Here is a 16,588-nt window from a genome sequence, read left to right as displayed (position 1 = left end):
ATGGAAACAGACGACGATGAGATGACACCCCAGTGTCCCACCACCCCAACACCCAGGCCGCGGACAGATACCGATTCGCACAGAATGCAGCGGTAGCCGGGAGACACACAGCACATCTTTAAGAAAAACACCAAAATAAACATGGTAATTAATTACATGCCAGGTGGCACCTAATTAATTAGCTTGTTTATTTCGGCTTTTTTCTTAAAGATGTGCTGTGTACCTCCCGGCTACCGCTGGACCCCTGCATGCTTCGCGGTAATGTATCGGGTCGCTGCCCAGAGGGTGGGGAGCCACTGCACCACCCAAACTCCGACTCAGCCTAACACACCATCATCGGTGTGCTCGATGCTGTCCCAATTCCGGTAAGTGATACTACACTGTACATACATTCTACTTTATATCTGCTGTGTATTTTTACATGTTATTTGGTATGATTTGGCAGTTTCATAGCTTAAAGGTTACTGGAGAGCGTTTGCGCCGTGTTTTTGCCAACGGCGCTTGCGTGAGATTTTCGCTATGGAGAACAGTTCAGGCAATGATTGTGGAAAAGTATTTCTACTTTATTTAAGCTGTGTATTTATCATATCATTCCTGCTTTTACTATATGTTACTGTTATTTTAGGTTTTATGTGTTATTTGGCATGATTTGGTAGGTTACTTTTGGGTCTGCGAACGCTCACAAAATTTTCCCATATAAGTAAATGGTAATTGCTTCTTCGTTTTACGACATTTCGGCTTATGAACCATTTCGTAGGAACGCTCTATCTTCGGATGGCGGGGGAAACCTGTATTATACCTCTCCAAATGTTCATAAATCCTGTCTCTCAGGATCTTCTGCATCAACTTACCAACCACTGAGGTAAGACTCACTGGTCTATAATTTCCTGGGCTATCTCTACTCCCTTTCTTGAATAAAGGAACAACATCCGCAACCCTCCAATCCTCCGGAACCTCTCGTGTCCCCATTGATGATGCAAAGATTATCGCCAGGGGCTCAGCAATCTCCTCACTCGCCTCCCACAATAGCCTGGGGTACATCTCATCCGGTCCCAGTGACTTATCCAACTTGATGCTTTCCAAAAGCTCCAGCACATCCTGTTTCTTAATATCTACATGCTCAAGCTTTTCAGTCTGCTGCAAGTAATCGCTACAATCACCAAGATCCTTTTCCATAGTGAATATTGAAGTGAAGTATTCATTAAGTACCCCTGCTATTTCCTCCGGTTCCATACATACTTTCTAACTGTCACACTTGACAGATCCTATTCTCTCCTGCTCTTCACATACTTGTAGAATGCCTTGGGAGTTTCCTTAATCCTGCCCGCCAAGACCTTCTCATGGCCACTTCTGGCTCTCCTAATTTCCTCCTTAAACTCTTTCCTATTAGCTTTATAATCTTCTAGATCTCTAACATTACTTAGCTGTCTGAACCTTTTGTGAGCTTTTCTTTTCTTCTTAACTAGCATTTGTACACCACAGTTCCTGTACCCTACCATAACTTCCCTGTCTCATTGGAACATACCTATGCAGAAGTCCACACAAATATCCCCTGAACATTTGCCACATTTCTTCCGTACGTTTCCCTGAGAACATCTGTTTCCAATTTAAGCTTCCAATTTCCTGCCTGATAGCCTCATAATTCCCCTTACTCCAATTAAATGCTTTTCTAACTTGTCTGTTCCTATCTCTCTCCAATGCTATTGTAAAGGAGATAGAATTATGATCACTATCTCCAAAATGCTATCCCACTGATAGATCTGACACTTGACCAGGTTCATTTCCCAATACCAAATCAAGTACAGCCTCTCCTCTTATAGGCTTATCTGCATATTGTGTCAAGAAACCTTCCTGAACACACCTAAGAAACTCTACTCCTTTTAAACCACTTGCTTTAGGGAGATGTCAATCGATAGTTGGGAAATTAAAATCTCCCATCACAACAACTGTTATTATTACACCTTTCCAGGATCTGTTTCCCTATCCGCTCCTCGATATCCCCGTTACCATTGGGCGGCCTATAAACAACACCCAGTAAAGTTATTGACCCCTTCCTGTTCCTAACCTCCACCCACAGAGACTCCGTAGACAATCCCTCCATGACGTCCACCTTTTCTGCAGCCATGACACTATCTCTGATCAGCAGTGCCAAGCCCCCACCTCTTTTGCCTCCCTCCCTGTCCTTTCTGAAACATCTAAAACCCAGTACTTGAAGTAACTATTCCTGTCCCTGAGCCATCCAAGTCTCCGTAATGGCCACCACATCATATCTCCAAGTACTGATCCACGCTCTAAGCTCATCCGCTTTGTTCACAACATTCCTTGCGTTAAAGTAGATGTGTCTCAAACCTTCGGTCTGAGCGCGTCCCTCTATCACCTGCCTATCCTCCCTCTTGCACTGTCCACAAGCTTTCTCCATTTGTGAGCCAACCTCCTCTTCCCCAGTCTCTTCAATTCCGTTCCCAACCCCCAACAATTCTAGTTTAAATTCTCCCCAGTAGCCTTATCAAACCTCCCCACCAGGATATTGGTCCCCCTGGGATTCAAGTGCAACCTGTCCTTTTTGTACAGGTCACACTTGCCCCAAAAGTGGTCCCAATGATCCAGAAATCTGAATCCCCGCCCCCTGCTCCAATCCCTCAGCCACGCATTTATCCTCCACCTCATTCTATTCCTATTCTCACTGTCACGTGGCCCAGGCAGTAATCCCGAGATTACTACCTTTGGGGTCCTGCTTCTCAACCTCTTTCCTAACTCCCTGTATTCTTTTTTCAGAACATCTTCCTTTTTCCTACCTATGTCATTGGTACTAACATGTACCATGACCTCTGGCTGTTCTCCTTCCCACATCTTGGACGCGATCTGAAATATCCTGGACCCTGGCACCTGGAGGCAAACTACCATCTGAATTTCTTTCCTGCTTACACAGAATAGCCTGTCTGACCCCCTAACTATAGAGTCCCCTATCACTACTTCCTTCCTCTTCCTTTCTCAACCGTTCTGAGCCACAGGGCCAGACTCTGTGCCAGAGGCATGGCCACTGTTGCTTCCCCCAGGTAGGCTGTCCCCCCCAGTAGAACTCAAACAGGAGTACTTATTGTCAAGGGGTACAGCCACAGGGGTACTCTCTAGTACCTGACTCTTCCCCTTCCCCCTCCTGACTGTGACCCACTTGTCTGTCTCCCGTGACCCCGGTGTGACCTGGCTATAACTCATTTCTATCACTTCCTCGCTCTCCCTGACCAGGCGAAGGTCATTGAACTGCATCTCCAGGTCCCTAACTCGGTCCCTTAGGAGCTGCAGCTCGACACAACTGATGCAGATATGGCCATCCAGGGGGCTGGGAGACTCCAGGACCTCCCATATCTGACACGGAGCACAGAAAACCGGCCTCACACACATACTTCCTCCTTTCCGCAAATAACACCAATAAACCTACCTCGCCTCGTCCTATTACTGCCTAAGCCCATTGAGCCAAAGCCCTATCACTCTGCTGCCTCTCACTCTGCTGCCCGCTCCGAACACTACCCGCTGGATATGGCAGTCTTCTTTTTAAACCTTTTGCGCTCTATGAGCTGACATCACACGCCTGCGCAGTCTTGCCTCTCTTTTACCCTGAGTGGTTAAAAACTGCCTTGGCTCTGAAAATCAGCCATTCATTCACAAACTTCTTGTTCCAAATCCTCAGTCGCTGCCTTCTTGCTCCAAATCCTTAGATAATGCGTCCAAATGAGCCCTCACCAGTGCTTTATAATCATTACATCCCTGTTTTTATATTCTAGTCCTCTCGAAATGGATGTAAACATTGCATTTGCTTTCCTCACCACCAACTCAATCGGCAAGTTAACCTTTAGGAAATCCCACACAACGTCACAAGTCCCTTTGCATCTTGGAATTTTCTCCCATTTAGAAAATAGTCTATGCTCTTATCCCTTCTACCAAAGTGTATGGCCATACACTTCCCAACACTGTCTTCCATCTGCCACTTCGATGCCCATTCTACATATCCGTCTTTCTGCAGTGTACCTGTTTCTTCAACACCACCTGTCCTTCCACTTATCTTTGTATCGTCCTCAACGTTGGCCACAAAACCATCATTTTGATCATCCAAATCATTGACCTACAAGGTTAAAAGCAGTTCCAAAACCAACTCCTGCAGAACACCATTCGTCACCGGCAGTCAATCAGGAAAGGCTCCCTTTATTCCCGCTCTTTGCCTCCTGCCAGAGAATCTTTCCTGTAATACCCTGGGCACCTTGGGAATTCAGAAAGTCCCTCTGAAAATCGAAGTACACAACATCAAATGATTCTCCTGCATGTTATTTCCTCAAAGAGTTCCAACAAACTAGTCAGACAAGATTTTCCCTTGAGGAAGCCATGCTGACTACAGTCCATTTTTACACGTGCCTCCAAGTACTCCAAAACATCACCCCTAACAATCTACTCCAAGATTTTCCCAACCACTGAGGTCAGGCTAACTGACCTACAATTTACTTTCTTCTGCCTCTTTCCCCTCTTGATGAGTGGAGTGATATTTGCAATTTTCCAGTCCTCTGAAACTACGCCAGAATCTGATGAATCTTGAAAGATTATTGTTAATGCTTTCATAATCTCTTCAGCTACAGTCCTTCTGTCAGAAACCCCAGGTGTAGTCCATCTGGTTCAGGTGACTTTGGAATCCCCCAACACTACTCCAGTCCTTTTCTCCCCCTTGCCTTCTGAGCCACAGCGCCAATCTCATTGCCAGAGACCGATTGCTGTGACTGCCCCTCAGTAGGTCTCTCTCCCACCCACCCCCACCACCACCTGAACTGTATCCAAAATAGTATACTTACTAATGAGGGGTACTCTGTACTGGCTGCCCATTTCCTTTCTCTCTCCTGACAGTCACCCAGCTACCTACCTCCCTGTAGCTCCTATCCGTCAACTCATTTTCCTGTATGAGGTGAAAGTCAGCAAGCGGCAGCTCCAGGTTTTTAACACATTGCCTGACGAGCAGCAGCTTGGTTCTAACAGATTGTGAGTCAGTTTTCTACCATTTCATTCAGAGATAATTTTGATCAGTGCTGTCCAGCAATTAATGTACTAAATTAGATAATAAACTAAATCACATTAGGTTAAGATATCAACTCTAAAAGAAAAACTTAAATAACAGAAAATTAATTCAATTTTAAAATAATTTTCATATACGAGGTAGAACAATTTTAATTGGATTACCACAGCAAAATACGTTCATAAACCGATCTCAGAGCAGAGCCGAACTGACAATTGTCTTTCGACAAGCATTTACCAATATAATTACTGAGGAAAGTTAAGTACAGGAACTTCGATTCCATTCAATCTATATCCCAATAACTGTTAAATTTAACATACTGTATAACCTGAAACTGCACCCACTAATGACTCAATAATTCAAAAATTATGTTCTGCTTTCTGAATGATGTTAGTTCTTTTGTTTACACATACTGTATTATCTTCCTCCCACATTCTCCTCCAAGTGTCATCATTTGTTGCAGTGTGACATTGGATTGAAGGGTAGAATTCAACATACAGAAGTCCCCAGAGTCCAAAGTAGTCCTGATTTGGAAGTAATACCATAATACAATTAATTTTAATTCATGTTGATCACTCACAAATACTCCTTCCATATTAATCAAGTGTCCTTATTGCTCTTTTATAAAAATTGAGAGTTTAAGAGAGTCACCATGTACCTTCAAAGAGGGATTACAATGAGAACTACAACACTTGTCGGAGAGGAATGTACTATAATCTGAATGCAAGTCAACAAATAAATATTAATTAGGGAGAGGGTAGGAGAACAGATCAAACAGTGTAGGACTGCTAAATATTCAGTAGGGCTAGAGAACTGGTGCCGTCCAAGGTGGCTGACAGACAGACTGGAACCTTCTAAGGTGTCTGAAGGACAGACTGGAGCCTTCTGAGGTGATTGAAACACAGACTGGAGCCATCCAAGGTGTCTGAAGAACAGACTGGAGCCGTCCATGGAGACTAAAAGACAGACTGGGGTAGATGCCAAGAACAGATATAACTGGAAGTTGGAAATATCAGCAGTTTGTGTCGTCCTGGTGGATGTGCAAAAGAAACAGGATGCAAATTCAAAATTACAGCATAGTCTGAGAATAACCAGAGTGCTGGCAACAGTGGAAAATGTTGCAGCTATGTGATATGACCATAGACAGTGCAATCATTTTGAATGGAGCAAAGAGGGTCTAACGGCATTCTTACAAAAGCTATTAATGCCAATAATGCCAATTAATTTAGAGCAAGAAAGAAGACTTGTATATAAAAAGCTTTGAAAGGTGGATATTTTTGCCTCAGCACAGGATAGACACTCCATGGCCTCTTTATTAGGTACATGAGTAGAACCTGGTGTGGTCTGCTGCTGTAGACCATCAACCTCGAGGTTTGCATATTATGGTGTTCTGAGATGTTCTTCTGCACACCATTGTTGAAACATGTGGTTATCTGGGTCACTGTTGCATTCCTGTCAGTTTGAACCAGCCGGGCCATTCTCCTCTGATCTCTCTTATTAACAAGACATTTTCACCCAGACCTCCCACTCACTGGATGCTTTTGATTCTCACACCATTTTCTGTAAACTCTCTTGACTGTTATGTGTGAAATTCCCAAGAGATCAGCAGTTTCTAAGATACTCAAGCCAAATTCTCTGGCACTAACAATCATTCCATGGTCAAAGTCACTTAGATCATATTTCTTCCCCAGTGTGCTGGAGTATCTGATATATATAGGCATCCGTTAGTCTCGTGAGACCATGGATTTGTGCCTTGAAAGGTTTTCAGGGCACAGGCATGGGAAAGGTTGTATGGAGGACCAGTAGTTGCCCATGCTGCAAATCTCCCCTCTCCACGCCACCGATGTTGTCCAAGGGGAGAGCATTAGGACCCATACAGCTTGGCACCAGTGTCATCACAGAGCAATGTGTGGTTAAATGCCTTGCTCAAGGATACAACACGTTGCCTCAGCAGAGGCTCGAACTAGCGACTATCAGATCACTAGATTGACACCTTAACCACTTGGCCACGCGCCAACACAGTTTATCTGATAAAGTGGTCATTAAGTAGTTTTGGGTAACCACAAAACAAGACAAGGAAATAAATGATCTATATTGTAAAATTTCATACTCTTCTAATGATCTGGCCAATTTAGATTGTGATTTTGTTCTGCAGGTGCACAGTTCTTTGAGATGCTCAGTCACAGCTTCACACAAGGAATCTGCAGCGTTTAATAATGTTTTAGTTTAGATGAACCAAGTCAGTGCAGCAAAACAATATACCTACGCATGAAACATGACACTGATCCACCTCAAGTTGTAGTTTTATTCAGAGTTAATAACCTTCTGGGTAACACCAAATAAAATTACTAGATTCAAGACTAAATTTCTGCTGAGTGTTTTGCTAGAAACTGCTTTCAATGTGCCATTCACCTCTCTATAGTATCCAATGAACACAGGTGATCTACAGAAATATCACTAAGTTAATTTAATGAAATTATTTTGTTGTCCGTGTAAGTAAAAAGAAACCCGGAGGACAGATGTACATAGCTACGCTACCTGAAGACTACGGATCAACATTTTTCTGACTCATATGCCTCAAAAAACATATCACATTCCATATTCAGCCTTTGCCTAAAAAAACTTGAAAAAAAATCATTTAAAGGACTTCAAACATGTTTTAGTTTAATTGTCTTTCAGAATCAGATTCAGGCTTATTATCACTAAGAAAATAATTAAATTTGTTGTTTTGTGGCAGCAGTACAGTGCAAGACAAAAATATAGCTTTAAGTTACAATAAATAATAACACGAAAAAGGATAATGAGGTTTTGTTCATGGACCGCTCAGAAATCTGATAGCACTGGTAACTGGCAACTCTGCGCATGCTCTACCGAGCAAACTGCCCTCTCCACTATCCTATACCAGAGAAACCCTTCTAAACCTCCAGTCTGCGACATTTAGCAAGATCAACAACACCCTGGCGAAGCTACTGACCCAGCTGGAGATCATCGCGCCAGAATTGCTTCTTAAACTCCTGACCGCACCTGGACCCGACCAACGAGGCCCGGTCCAGGGCCCACCACGTTCCCGGAGACCCACGGTCTGCTACCGTGCCGGAGCGCTTGGAGACGCGGCCCATTCCGACCAGCACCTCTCAGGAGCAGACAATCACACAGAAGTGACGACAGAGACCTCAAGGTGCCCCAGATGCTTCCCCGGAGCAATCACCGCAAAGCCCCATTGGTGGACATCCACAGCTGCCGGAAGTGAGGCCTCCGCCGCCGACCTTGGAAATCAAGCCCGAGGCTTGGCTGGAGCGGAGGCCTCCACAACCATGACTCAGCTCATGGACTTGTTTCAGCCAGGAGCCCGGCCCTCTGGGATTAAGTGTTGGCTTCAGGGCCCGACCCAATCAACAGATCGGGCCCCCGGCAGCTGGAAGTGATAGCGGACCCTCCCCCGTCACTCGGCCCGACCCGGAGTGCCCAACGACGTGACCCGCCGTTCAATCGGCCGCAGGACGCGTCCACCAACCTCAAAGAGCTGCCAACAACACACTGCATCCATGGAAACCGGGAAAGATGCACTATTTTCCGAGGAAGCATGGGAAAAGAGCTGGGCTGCTGGTCAGACTGAAGCTGAGGGGCTTCAGGGTCCCTATGCCCACCATCCTACTAGCTAATGTGCAAGCCATAGAGAACAAAGTGGATGATCTTAAAGGGAGACTCACCTACTGCAGGGAGATACAGAACTGCTGTGTATTCTGTTTCACCAAGACTTGGCTCTCCCCTGCCATCCGACCAGAGATTTTCGATCCATCAGATGGACCACACGGCATCTTCGGGCAAGACGAGGGGAGGTGGTGTCTGCCTACTGATCAACACTGCGTGGTGCTCGGACACAGTGGCACTGACAAAGCTCCTGCAGCCCGGACCTGGAACACCTGCTGGTGAAGTGTCATCCCTACTATCTGCCACGGGAATTCACCTCGGTCATACTGACAGCAGCCTACATTCCCCCCCAGGCGGACGTGGAGTGTGCTCTGAACATACTGTATGCCAACATCAGTGAACTTGAGACAAGGTATCCGGAGGCTTTGCTCATTACAGCTAGGGACTTTAACCAGGCCAACCTCAGAAAGGCGCTACAAAGTTATACCAACGTGTCTCCTGCTCCACTAGAGGCCCGAATATACTCGACCACTGCTACATAGCAATCAAGGATGCCTACCGTTCCGTCCCACGACCTCACTTCAGAAAATCGGACCATCAGACCATACTCCTCCTCCCGTCTTACAAACAGCAACTGAAGCAAGAGATCACGGTGTCAAAAGTGGTGTTGTGTTGGACGGAGAATACGGATGAGGTCCTCCATGATTGCTTTGAATCGGTGGACTGGTTAGTATTCGGCAGCTAACCTCGATGAGTATGCCTCAGCTGTCACAGACTTTATTTGGAAATGCACAGAGGACTGTACGTCTCGCAAGACGATCCGGGTATTCCCTAACCGGAAACCTTGGATGAATTATGAGGTCAAGTCCCTTTTAAAGGCCAGAGCTGTGGCTTTTAGGTCCGGAGATACCAGTCGCTACACGGAATCCAGGTGTGAACTCCGGAAAGCCACTAAGGGCACCAAGAGGCAATATCGAGCCAAGTTGGAAGCCCAGGCTAACCAGAAGGATGCCGGTAGACTATGGCAGAGTCGAAATGAGATCACTGGGCGCAAAGAAAAGGCTGGGAATATCAATAACTGTGGCGCTTCTCTTCCTGACGAATTTAACTTATTCTATGCAAGATTCAAACAGAAGAGGAGCGTCCTCCTCCCTCCAGATGAACCGGACCTGGTGGCATCGAGATTCATCGTCACCGAGGAGGACGTTAGAAGGGCCTTCCATGATAAATCCAAGGAAGGTGACGGGTCCAGATGGCGTCCCGGGACGGGTTCTCCAGGCCTGTGCAAGCGAGCTAGCTGGAGTGTTTGCTGACATCTTCAACTGCTCCTTGCTTCAGTCTAAGATCCCCTCGTGTTTTAAGAAGGCAACGATAATCCCAGTGCTGAAGAAGAGCAAGGTGGCATGCCTGAATGACTATCGACCTGTAGCTCTGACATCAATTGCTATGAAGTGCTTCAAGCGATTGGTTATGGCACACATCAACCACAGCCTACCGGTCAACCTCGACGCATTGCAATTCGCCTACTGGAGCAACAGTTCAACAGCAGACGCCATCTCTCTGGCCATACATTCCTCCTTAAACACCTGGAGAATGAAAACACATACGTAAGGCTCCTTTTCATTGACTACAGCTCTGCCTTTAATACCATCATTCCAAATAAACTGATTCCTAAGCTCTGGAACCTGGGCCTTAGCACTCAGATCTGTAGCTGGATCTTCAACTTCCTCATAGACAGGACCCAGGCTGTAAAAATAGGGGACAAGCTCTCCTTACAATTACTCTGAGCACTGGTGCCCCACAAGGCTGTGTACTCAGCCCCCTGCTGTACTCACTGTGCACCCATGATTGTGTAGCCAAGTTTCCATCAAACTCAATATATAAGTTTGCTGATGACACAATTGTAGGCCGTATCTCAGGTAAAGATGAGCTTGAGTACAGAGAGGAAATTAGGAACCTGGTGGCATGGTGCGAAGACAGTAACCTATCCCTCAACATCAGCAAGATGAAGGAATTGGTTGTTGACTTCAGAAGGAGTAGCGAACCGCATGACCCAATTTACATCGGTGGTGCGCAAGTGGAACAGGTCAAAGGCTTTAAGTTCCTCGGGGTCAATATCACAAATGACCTGACTTGGTCCGACCAAGCAGAGTCCACTGCCAAGAAGGCCCACCAATGCCTTTACTTCCTGAGAAAGCTCAAGAAATTTGGCCTGTCCCCTAAAACCCTAATTTTTATAGATATACCGTAGAAAGCATTCTACTAGGATGCATCACAACCTGGTATGGAAGTTGTCCTGTCCAAGACCAGAAGAAGCTGCAGAAGATCGTGAACACGGCGCAGCACATCACACAAACCAATCTTCTGTCCTTGGACTCAATTTACACTGCACGCTGTCGGAGCAGTGCTGCCAGGATAATCAAGGACACGACCCACCCAGCCAACAAACTTTTCGTCCCTCTTCCCTCCGGGAGAAGGCTCAGGAGCTTGAAGACTCGTATGGCCAGAATTGGGAACAGCTTCTTTCCAATTGTGATAAGACTGCTGAACGGATCCTGACCTGGATCTGGGCCGTACCCTCCAAATATCCAGATCTGCCTCTCGTTTTTTTTTGCACTACCTTACTTACTCTTTTCTATTTTCTATTTATGATTTATAATTTAAATTTTTAATATTTACTATCAATTTGTAATCCAGGGAGCGCAAAGTGAAGAATCAACTATCGCTGTGATGATTGTACACTCTAGTATCAATTGTTTGGCAACAAAAAAGTGAAGTAAGAAATTGTTCCTAAAGCACTGAGTCCTGTACCTCCTCCCTAATGATAGCAGTCAGCAAACTAGTACAAATATGACTTTAAAACAAACTTATTAAAAATTACAAAATTGAAAGAAAGATTAAAACATGCCTTACATGGGATTAAAAATGGAAGATAAAATATGAACCAGAATCAGAATCAAATTTAATATCATAGGCTAATGTAATGGGTGACAGATGACACATATTGCTCATAGCAGAAACTCATCTACATAATTCACAAGCACTGCCATAGAGATGCCATAGTGTTCACTTTAAGAGGATGTTTGACATAATGATGTCAGTGTAAGGCAACTGCTTTTGGTTTATTCGTAACAGAAGTAATGTTTTATGTCTCACATGTTTTATTCACAAAATTATATAACTATATACATGAATTAGTGCAAAAAGAGAGGAAATAAAAAATGAGGTAGTCTTCATGGATTCATTGTTCATTCAGAAATCTGACAGCAGAGAGGAAAATGCCGTTCCTGAAACATTGAGTGCGTGTCTTCAGGCTTCCTTGATGGCAGCAATGTCAAGAGGGTGCATCTTGGGTAATGGGGATCCTTAATGATGGATGCTGCCTCTTAGAGGAATACACAAACTTTAAAATACTTTTGAATGTCCACAGAATTTTTAATTCAGGGAAATGCAGATGTACAAGTGTAATCCATATCTTCTTACAAGCTGCGAAGTGATAATGACTTGATATGCCATTTATAATCAAATTGCACTTCTTGCAACAAGGATCAAAGGATTCTTGAGAGGCTTTTGCCTTAGAAACAGTGGGAATTAAATGAAGACCTTATTAGTTCACTGTTTTCTGAACGTTATGCCGGAGAAGGCCTCAAGACAATGCACTCAGGAGAGAAGCAAGTGATCACTGACAGCAACCTCTGCATTTAACTGTGCCTTATGTACTCCACAAGTTGCTGTCAGAATTCCTTCATTATAGCAGTGGATGCCGGTAGTTTTTGCTATTTCTCTGTGCTAAATCAAGGCCAACATAAACACCAAATATTTGTTAGTGACAGGATCTACTTAGTGAAATGTTGATTTTTTTTATTATATTTTGTAATTTATTTACTTGGCTGTTAAGTTCAGGTACTGTGAGTACCAACTCATACTGCCATTTTATCATCAAAATAAGCCTTTTCACTTGTACACCAGTCCACTGAAGAACTCAAATGAGGAGCGACTGTGATCACCTTCAATCCATTAATTTTGAAGTCATTTGTGTTATCCCAAAAAAAAGAGTAAATTAGAAAATGATCAAATACTTACAAAGACAATTTGCAGTCTGCCACTCCATACATTGTCCGTATGGGAAAGAAATGACGTAAGTATTGGAATCTATGCAACGCTGAGCATTGCTGCACCACATGCATTCCACACCTTGGACTGTACAATTTGAGCACGTTGTTCTGAGGGAGCATGGAGTCTTGCATGGTCTAACGCTTTGATTTGGACTGACTACAAAAGAACAAAAAAAAGCATCTCAAAATACATTAATTCACAGCCACTCGCATTGAAAGTGACAATTTACTGTACTTAGTACAATTGGCCTTCTATATATAGTGAAAACCAATCTCTGCAAAGTGATCTAAATTAATTACAAATATAAAACACAAAATAACTGATTGCACAAGTATTCAAACCCTTCAATATAACACACAAAATCAACACTGGTACAGCTAACAACAGGAATTCTGCAGATGCTGGAAGTTCAAGCAACATACATCAAAGTTGCTGGTGAACGCAGCAGGCCAAGCAGCATCTATAGGAAGAGGTGCAGTCGACGTTTCAGGCCGAGACCCTTCGTCAGGTACAGCTAATTGGTTTTAGAAGTCACATATTTAGTTAAATGGAGATCAACCGGTGTGCAGTCAAGGTGTCTCAATTGACTGTAGTGAAAATAGATCTGTACCTGGAAGGTCCAACTGCTGGTGAGTCCGTACCTTGGCAAAAACTACACCAAGCAACTCCACGAAAAGTTTAATGAAAAGCACAAGTCAGGGGATGATGCAAGAAAATTTCTGCATCATTGAATATCTCTTGGAATACAGATAAATCGATCATCAAGAAATGGAAAGAATATGGCAAGGCTGTAAATCAGTCTAGAGCAGACTGTCCTCAAAAACTGAGTGTCTGTACAAGAAAGGGACTAGTGGGGGTGACCACCAAGAGACCTGTGACAACTCCGGAGGAGTTACAAGCTTCAGTGGCTGAGTTTGGAGATACTGCGCATACAATAACTGTTGCCCATGCTTCACCAGTCACAGTTTTATGGAAGAGTGGCAAACAGAAAGCCACTGTTGAATAAAACCTCCATGAAATCTCGACTAGAGTTTGCCAAAAGGCATGTGGGAGACCCTGATGTCAGCTGGAAGAAGGTTCTATGCTCTGATAAAACCAAAATTGAGCCTTTTGGCCATAAGAGTAATTGCAATGTTTGGCATAATGCAAACACATTATCAAAAGCTCATCATCTCTACCCTGAAGCATGGTGGTGGCTGTATCATGTAGCAAGCCCTGGAAGGCTTTTGAAGGTAGACGGTAAAATGAATGCAGCAAAATGCAGGGAAATCAGAAGGAAAACCTGATGCAGTCTGCAAGAGAACTGTGACTTGGGAGAAGATTTGTTTTCCAACAAGACACTGACCCCAAGCATAAAGCCAAAGATACACAGGAATGGCTTAAAAAACAACAAAGTTAATGCCCTGAAGTGGCTAAGTCAGAGTCCAGACCTCAATCCAATTGAGAATTTGTGGTTAGACCAGAAAAGGGCTGTTCACTCATGATCCCCCATGCAACCTGACAGAGCTGGAGCAGTTCTGTAAAGAAAAATGGGGCAAAAACATTAGTGTCCTAATGTGCAAAACTGATAGAGACTTATCCACACAGACTTAAGGCTGTATTTCCTGCCAAAGGTACACCTTCTAAACACTGACTTGAAGGTGGTGAGTAATTATGCAATCAACTATTTTGTGTTTAGTAATTGCATTAAATTTAGACCAATTTGTAGAAATTTATTTTCACTTTGACATAAAAGAGACTTTTCTGTTCATTAGCATCAAAAAGCTGAATTAAATTCACTGTGATTCAATGTTACAAACAATAAAACATGAAAACTTCCAAGGGATGGATACCTTTTTATAGACACTGTATATTTGGAAAGTATAGACCTGTTATAGCCTGACATCAGTGGTTGGGAATAGTGGCCACACATGAGGCTGCTTAGCAAGATAAGAGCCTATGGAATGACAGGGAAGTTCATCGGCTGGTTGGCAGAGAGTGGGAACAAAAAAATAAGAAATTCTGGCTCGCTGCTGGTTACCAGTGGAGTTCCACAGGGGTTGGTGTTGGGACCATTGCCTTTTACGATGTATGTCAATGATCTGGACTACGGTATTAATGGATTTGTGGCTAGGTTTGCCAATGATATAAAGATGTGTGGAGGAACAGGTAGTGTTGAGGAAACAAAGCCTGCAGAGAGACTTAGATAGTTTAGGGGAATGAGCAAAGAAGTGGCAAATGAAATACAATGTTGGAAAATGTATGGTCATGCACTTTGGTGGAAGAAATAAACAGGCAGACCATTAGCTAGATGGGGAGAGAATTTAAAATGCAGAGATGCAAAGGGACTTGGGAGTCTTTGTGCAGTTTACGCTAAAGGTTAACCTCCAAGTTGAGTCGGTTGTGAAGAAGGTGAATGCAATGTTGGAATTCATTTCTAGAGGTATAGAATATAAGAGCAGGGATGTAATGTTGAGGCTCTATAAGGCACTCATGAGAACATACTTGGAGTATTGAATGCAGTTTTGGGCTGTTATTTTAGAAAGGACATGCTGACTTTGGAAAGTGTTCAGAGGAGATTCATGAGAATGATTCCAGAAATGAAAGGGTTACCATATGAGGAACGTCTGGCAGCTCTTGGGCTGTATTCCCTGGAGTGCAGGAGAATGAGGGGGAATCTCATAGAAACATTCTGAATGTTAAAAGGCCTGAACAGATTAGATATCACGAAGTTATTTCCCATGATGGGGGATTCTAGGACAAGAGGGCATGACTTCAGGATTGAAGGATGTCCATTTAGAACTGAGATGCGGAGAAATTACTTTAGTCAGAGGGTGGTAAATCTGTGAAATTTATTGCCACGAGCAGCTGTGGAGGCCAAGTCATTGGGTGTATTTAAGGTAGAGATAGATAGGTTCTTGATTAGCCAGGGCATCAAAGGGTATGGGGTGAAAGCAGGGGAGTGGGAATGACTGGAAGAATTAGATCAGCCCATATTTGAATGGCAGAGCAAACTCAACGGGCCGAATAGCCTACTTCTGCTCCTATATCTTATGGTTTATGGTCTTTTAAATATGCAGTCGTCCCTCAGTATCCGCAGGGGATTGGTTCCAGGACCCCCCGCGGATACCAAAATCCACAGATGCTCAAGTCCCTTATATAAATTGGTGCGGTATTTGCATATAACCTACGCACATCCTCCCGTATACTTTAAATCATCTCTAGATTACTTATAATACCTAATACAATGTAAATGCTATGTAAATAGTTGTTATACTGTATTGCTTAGGGAATAATGACAAGGAAAAAAAGTCCGTACATGTTCAGTACAGACGCAAACATTGTAACTCTTCTGGGAACGCTGATGCTGCCTTTAAGTTCTTGAGGCTGTAGTGCTTTACATAGCTAGCCAGCCATCCCTTACTAGCCTTAAACTCCTTCCTCTCGCTCACAACACAAGTAGCAAACGAACGAGATGCGAGGCGAACAATGTTCAAACAACGAGTGCTGGAGAGAGACTGAGGATCTGTGAAATGGCGGGAGGCTACAGCAGGGTACGCCTACACATCACTTCATTCGTGTGGATTCAGTGTAGTGCTCAGCGCGCAGCAAATTCAAGTTTTGCTTTTTGAAACTTCCTGGAGTTGTTTTTTCAAATATTTTCAATCTGCGGTTGATTGACATACATGTTTCATATATACATGAAAGTCGGTATTTCTTTGGTTCAGTAAAAAAAAATACAAATCCGTTGGCAAGAGTTTAGTGCAGAGGTTCACAATCTGGGATCCA

At 43.8% G+C, this 16,588-nt stretch overlaps 1 protein-coding gene across 8 annotated transcripts in view; it reads right to left on the bottom strand.

The window, feature by feature from the left end:
- The window catches only part of atrnl1b (attractin-like 1b), a 1,086,143-nt gene that overhangs the window by 787,130 nt on the left and 282,425 nt on the right, over positions 1–16,588 (bottom strand). For all 8 annotated transcript variants that reach the window (XM_063072023.1, XM_063072026.1, XM_063072024.1 and 5 more), the window contains one exon: positions 12,788–12,976. In XM_063072023.1, the coding sequence (XP_062928093.1) occupies positions 12,788–12,976 (189 nt within the window). The remainder of the gene's footprint in view (positions 1–12,787; positions 12,977–16,588) is intronic.

Source organism: Mobula hypostoma, chromosome 19 (genome assembly GCF_963921235.1).
Source record: "Mobula hypostoma chromosome 19, sMobHyp1.1, whole genome shotgun sequence".
Classification (NCBI taxonomy): domain Eukaryota; kingdom Metazoa; phylum Chordata; class Chondrichthyes; order Myliobatiformes; family Myliobatidae; genus Mobula; species Mobula hypostoma.
This window is presented reverse-complemented; position numbering and strand designations above follow the sequence as displayed.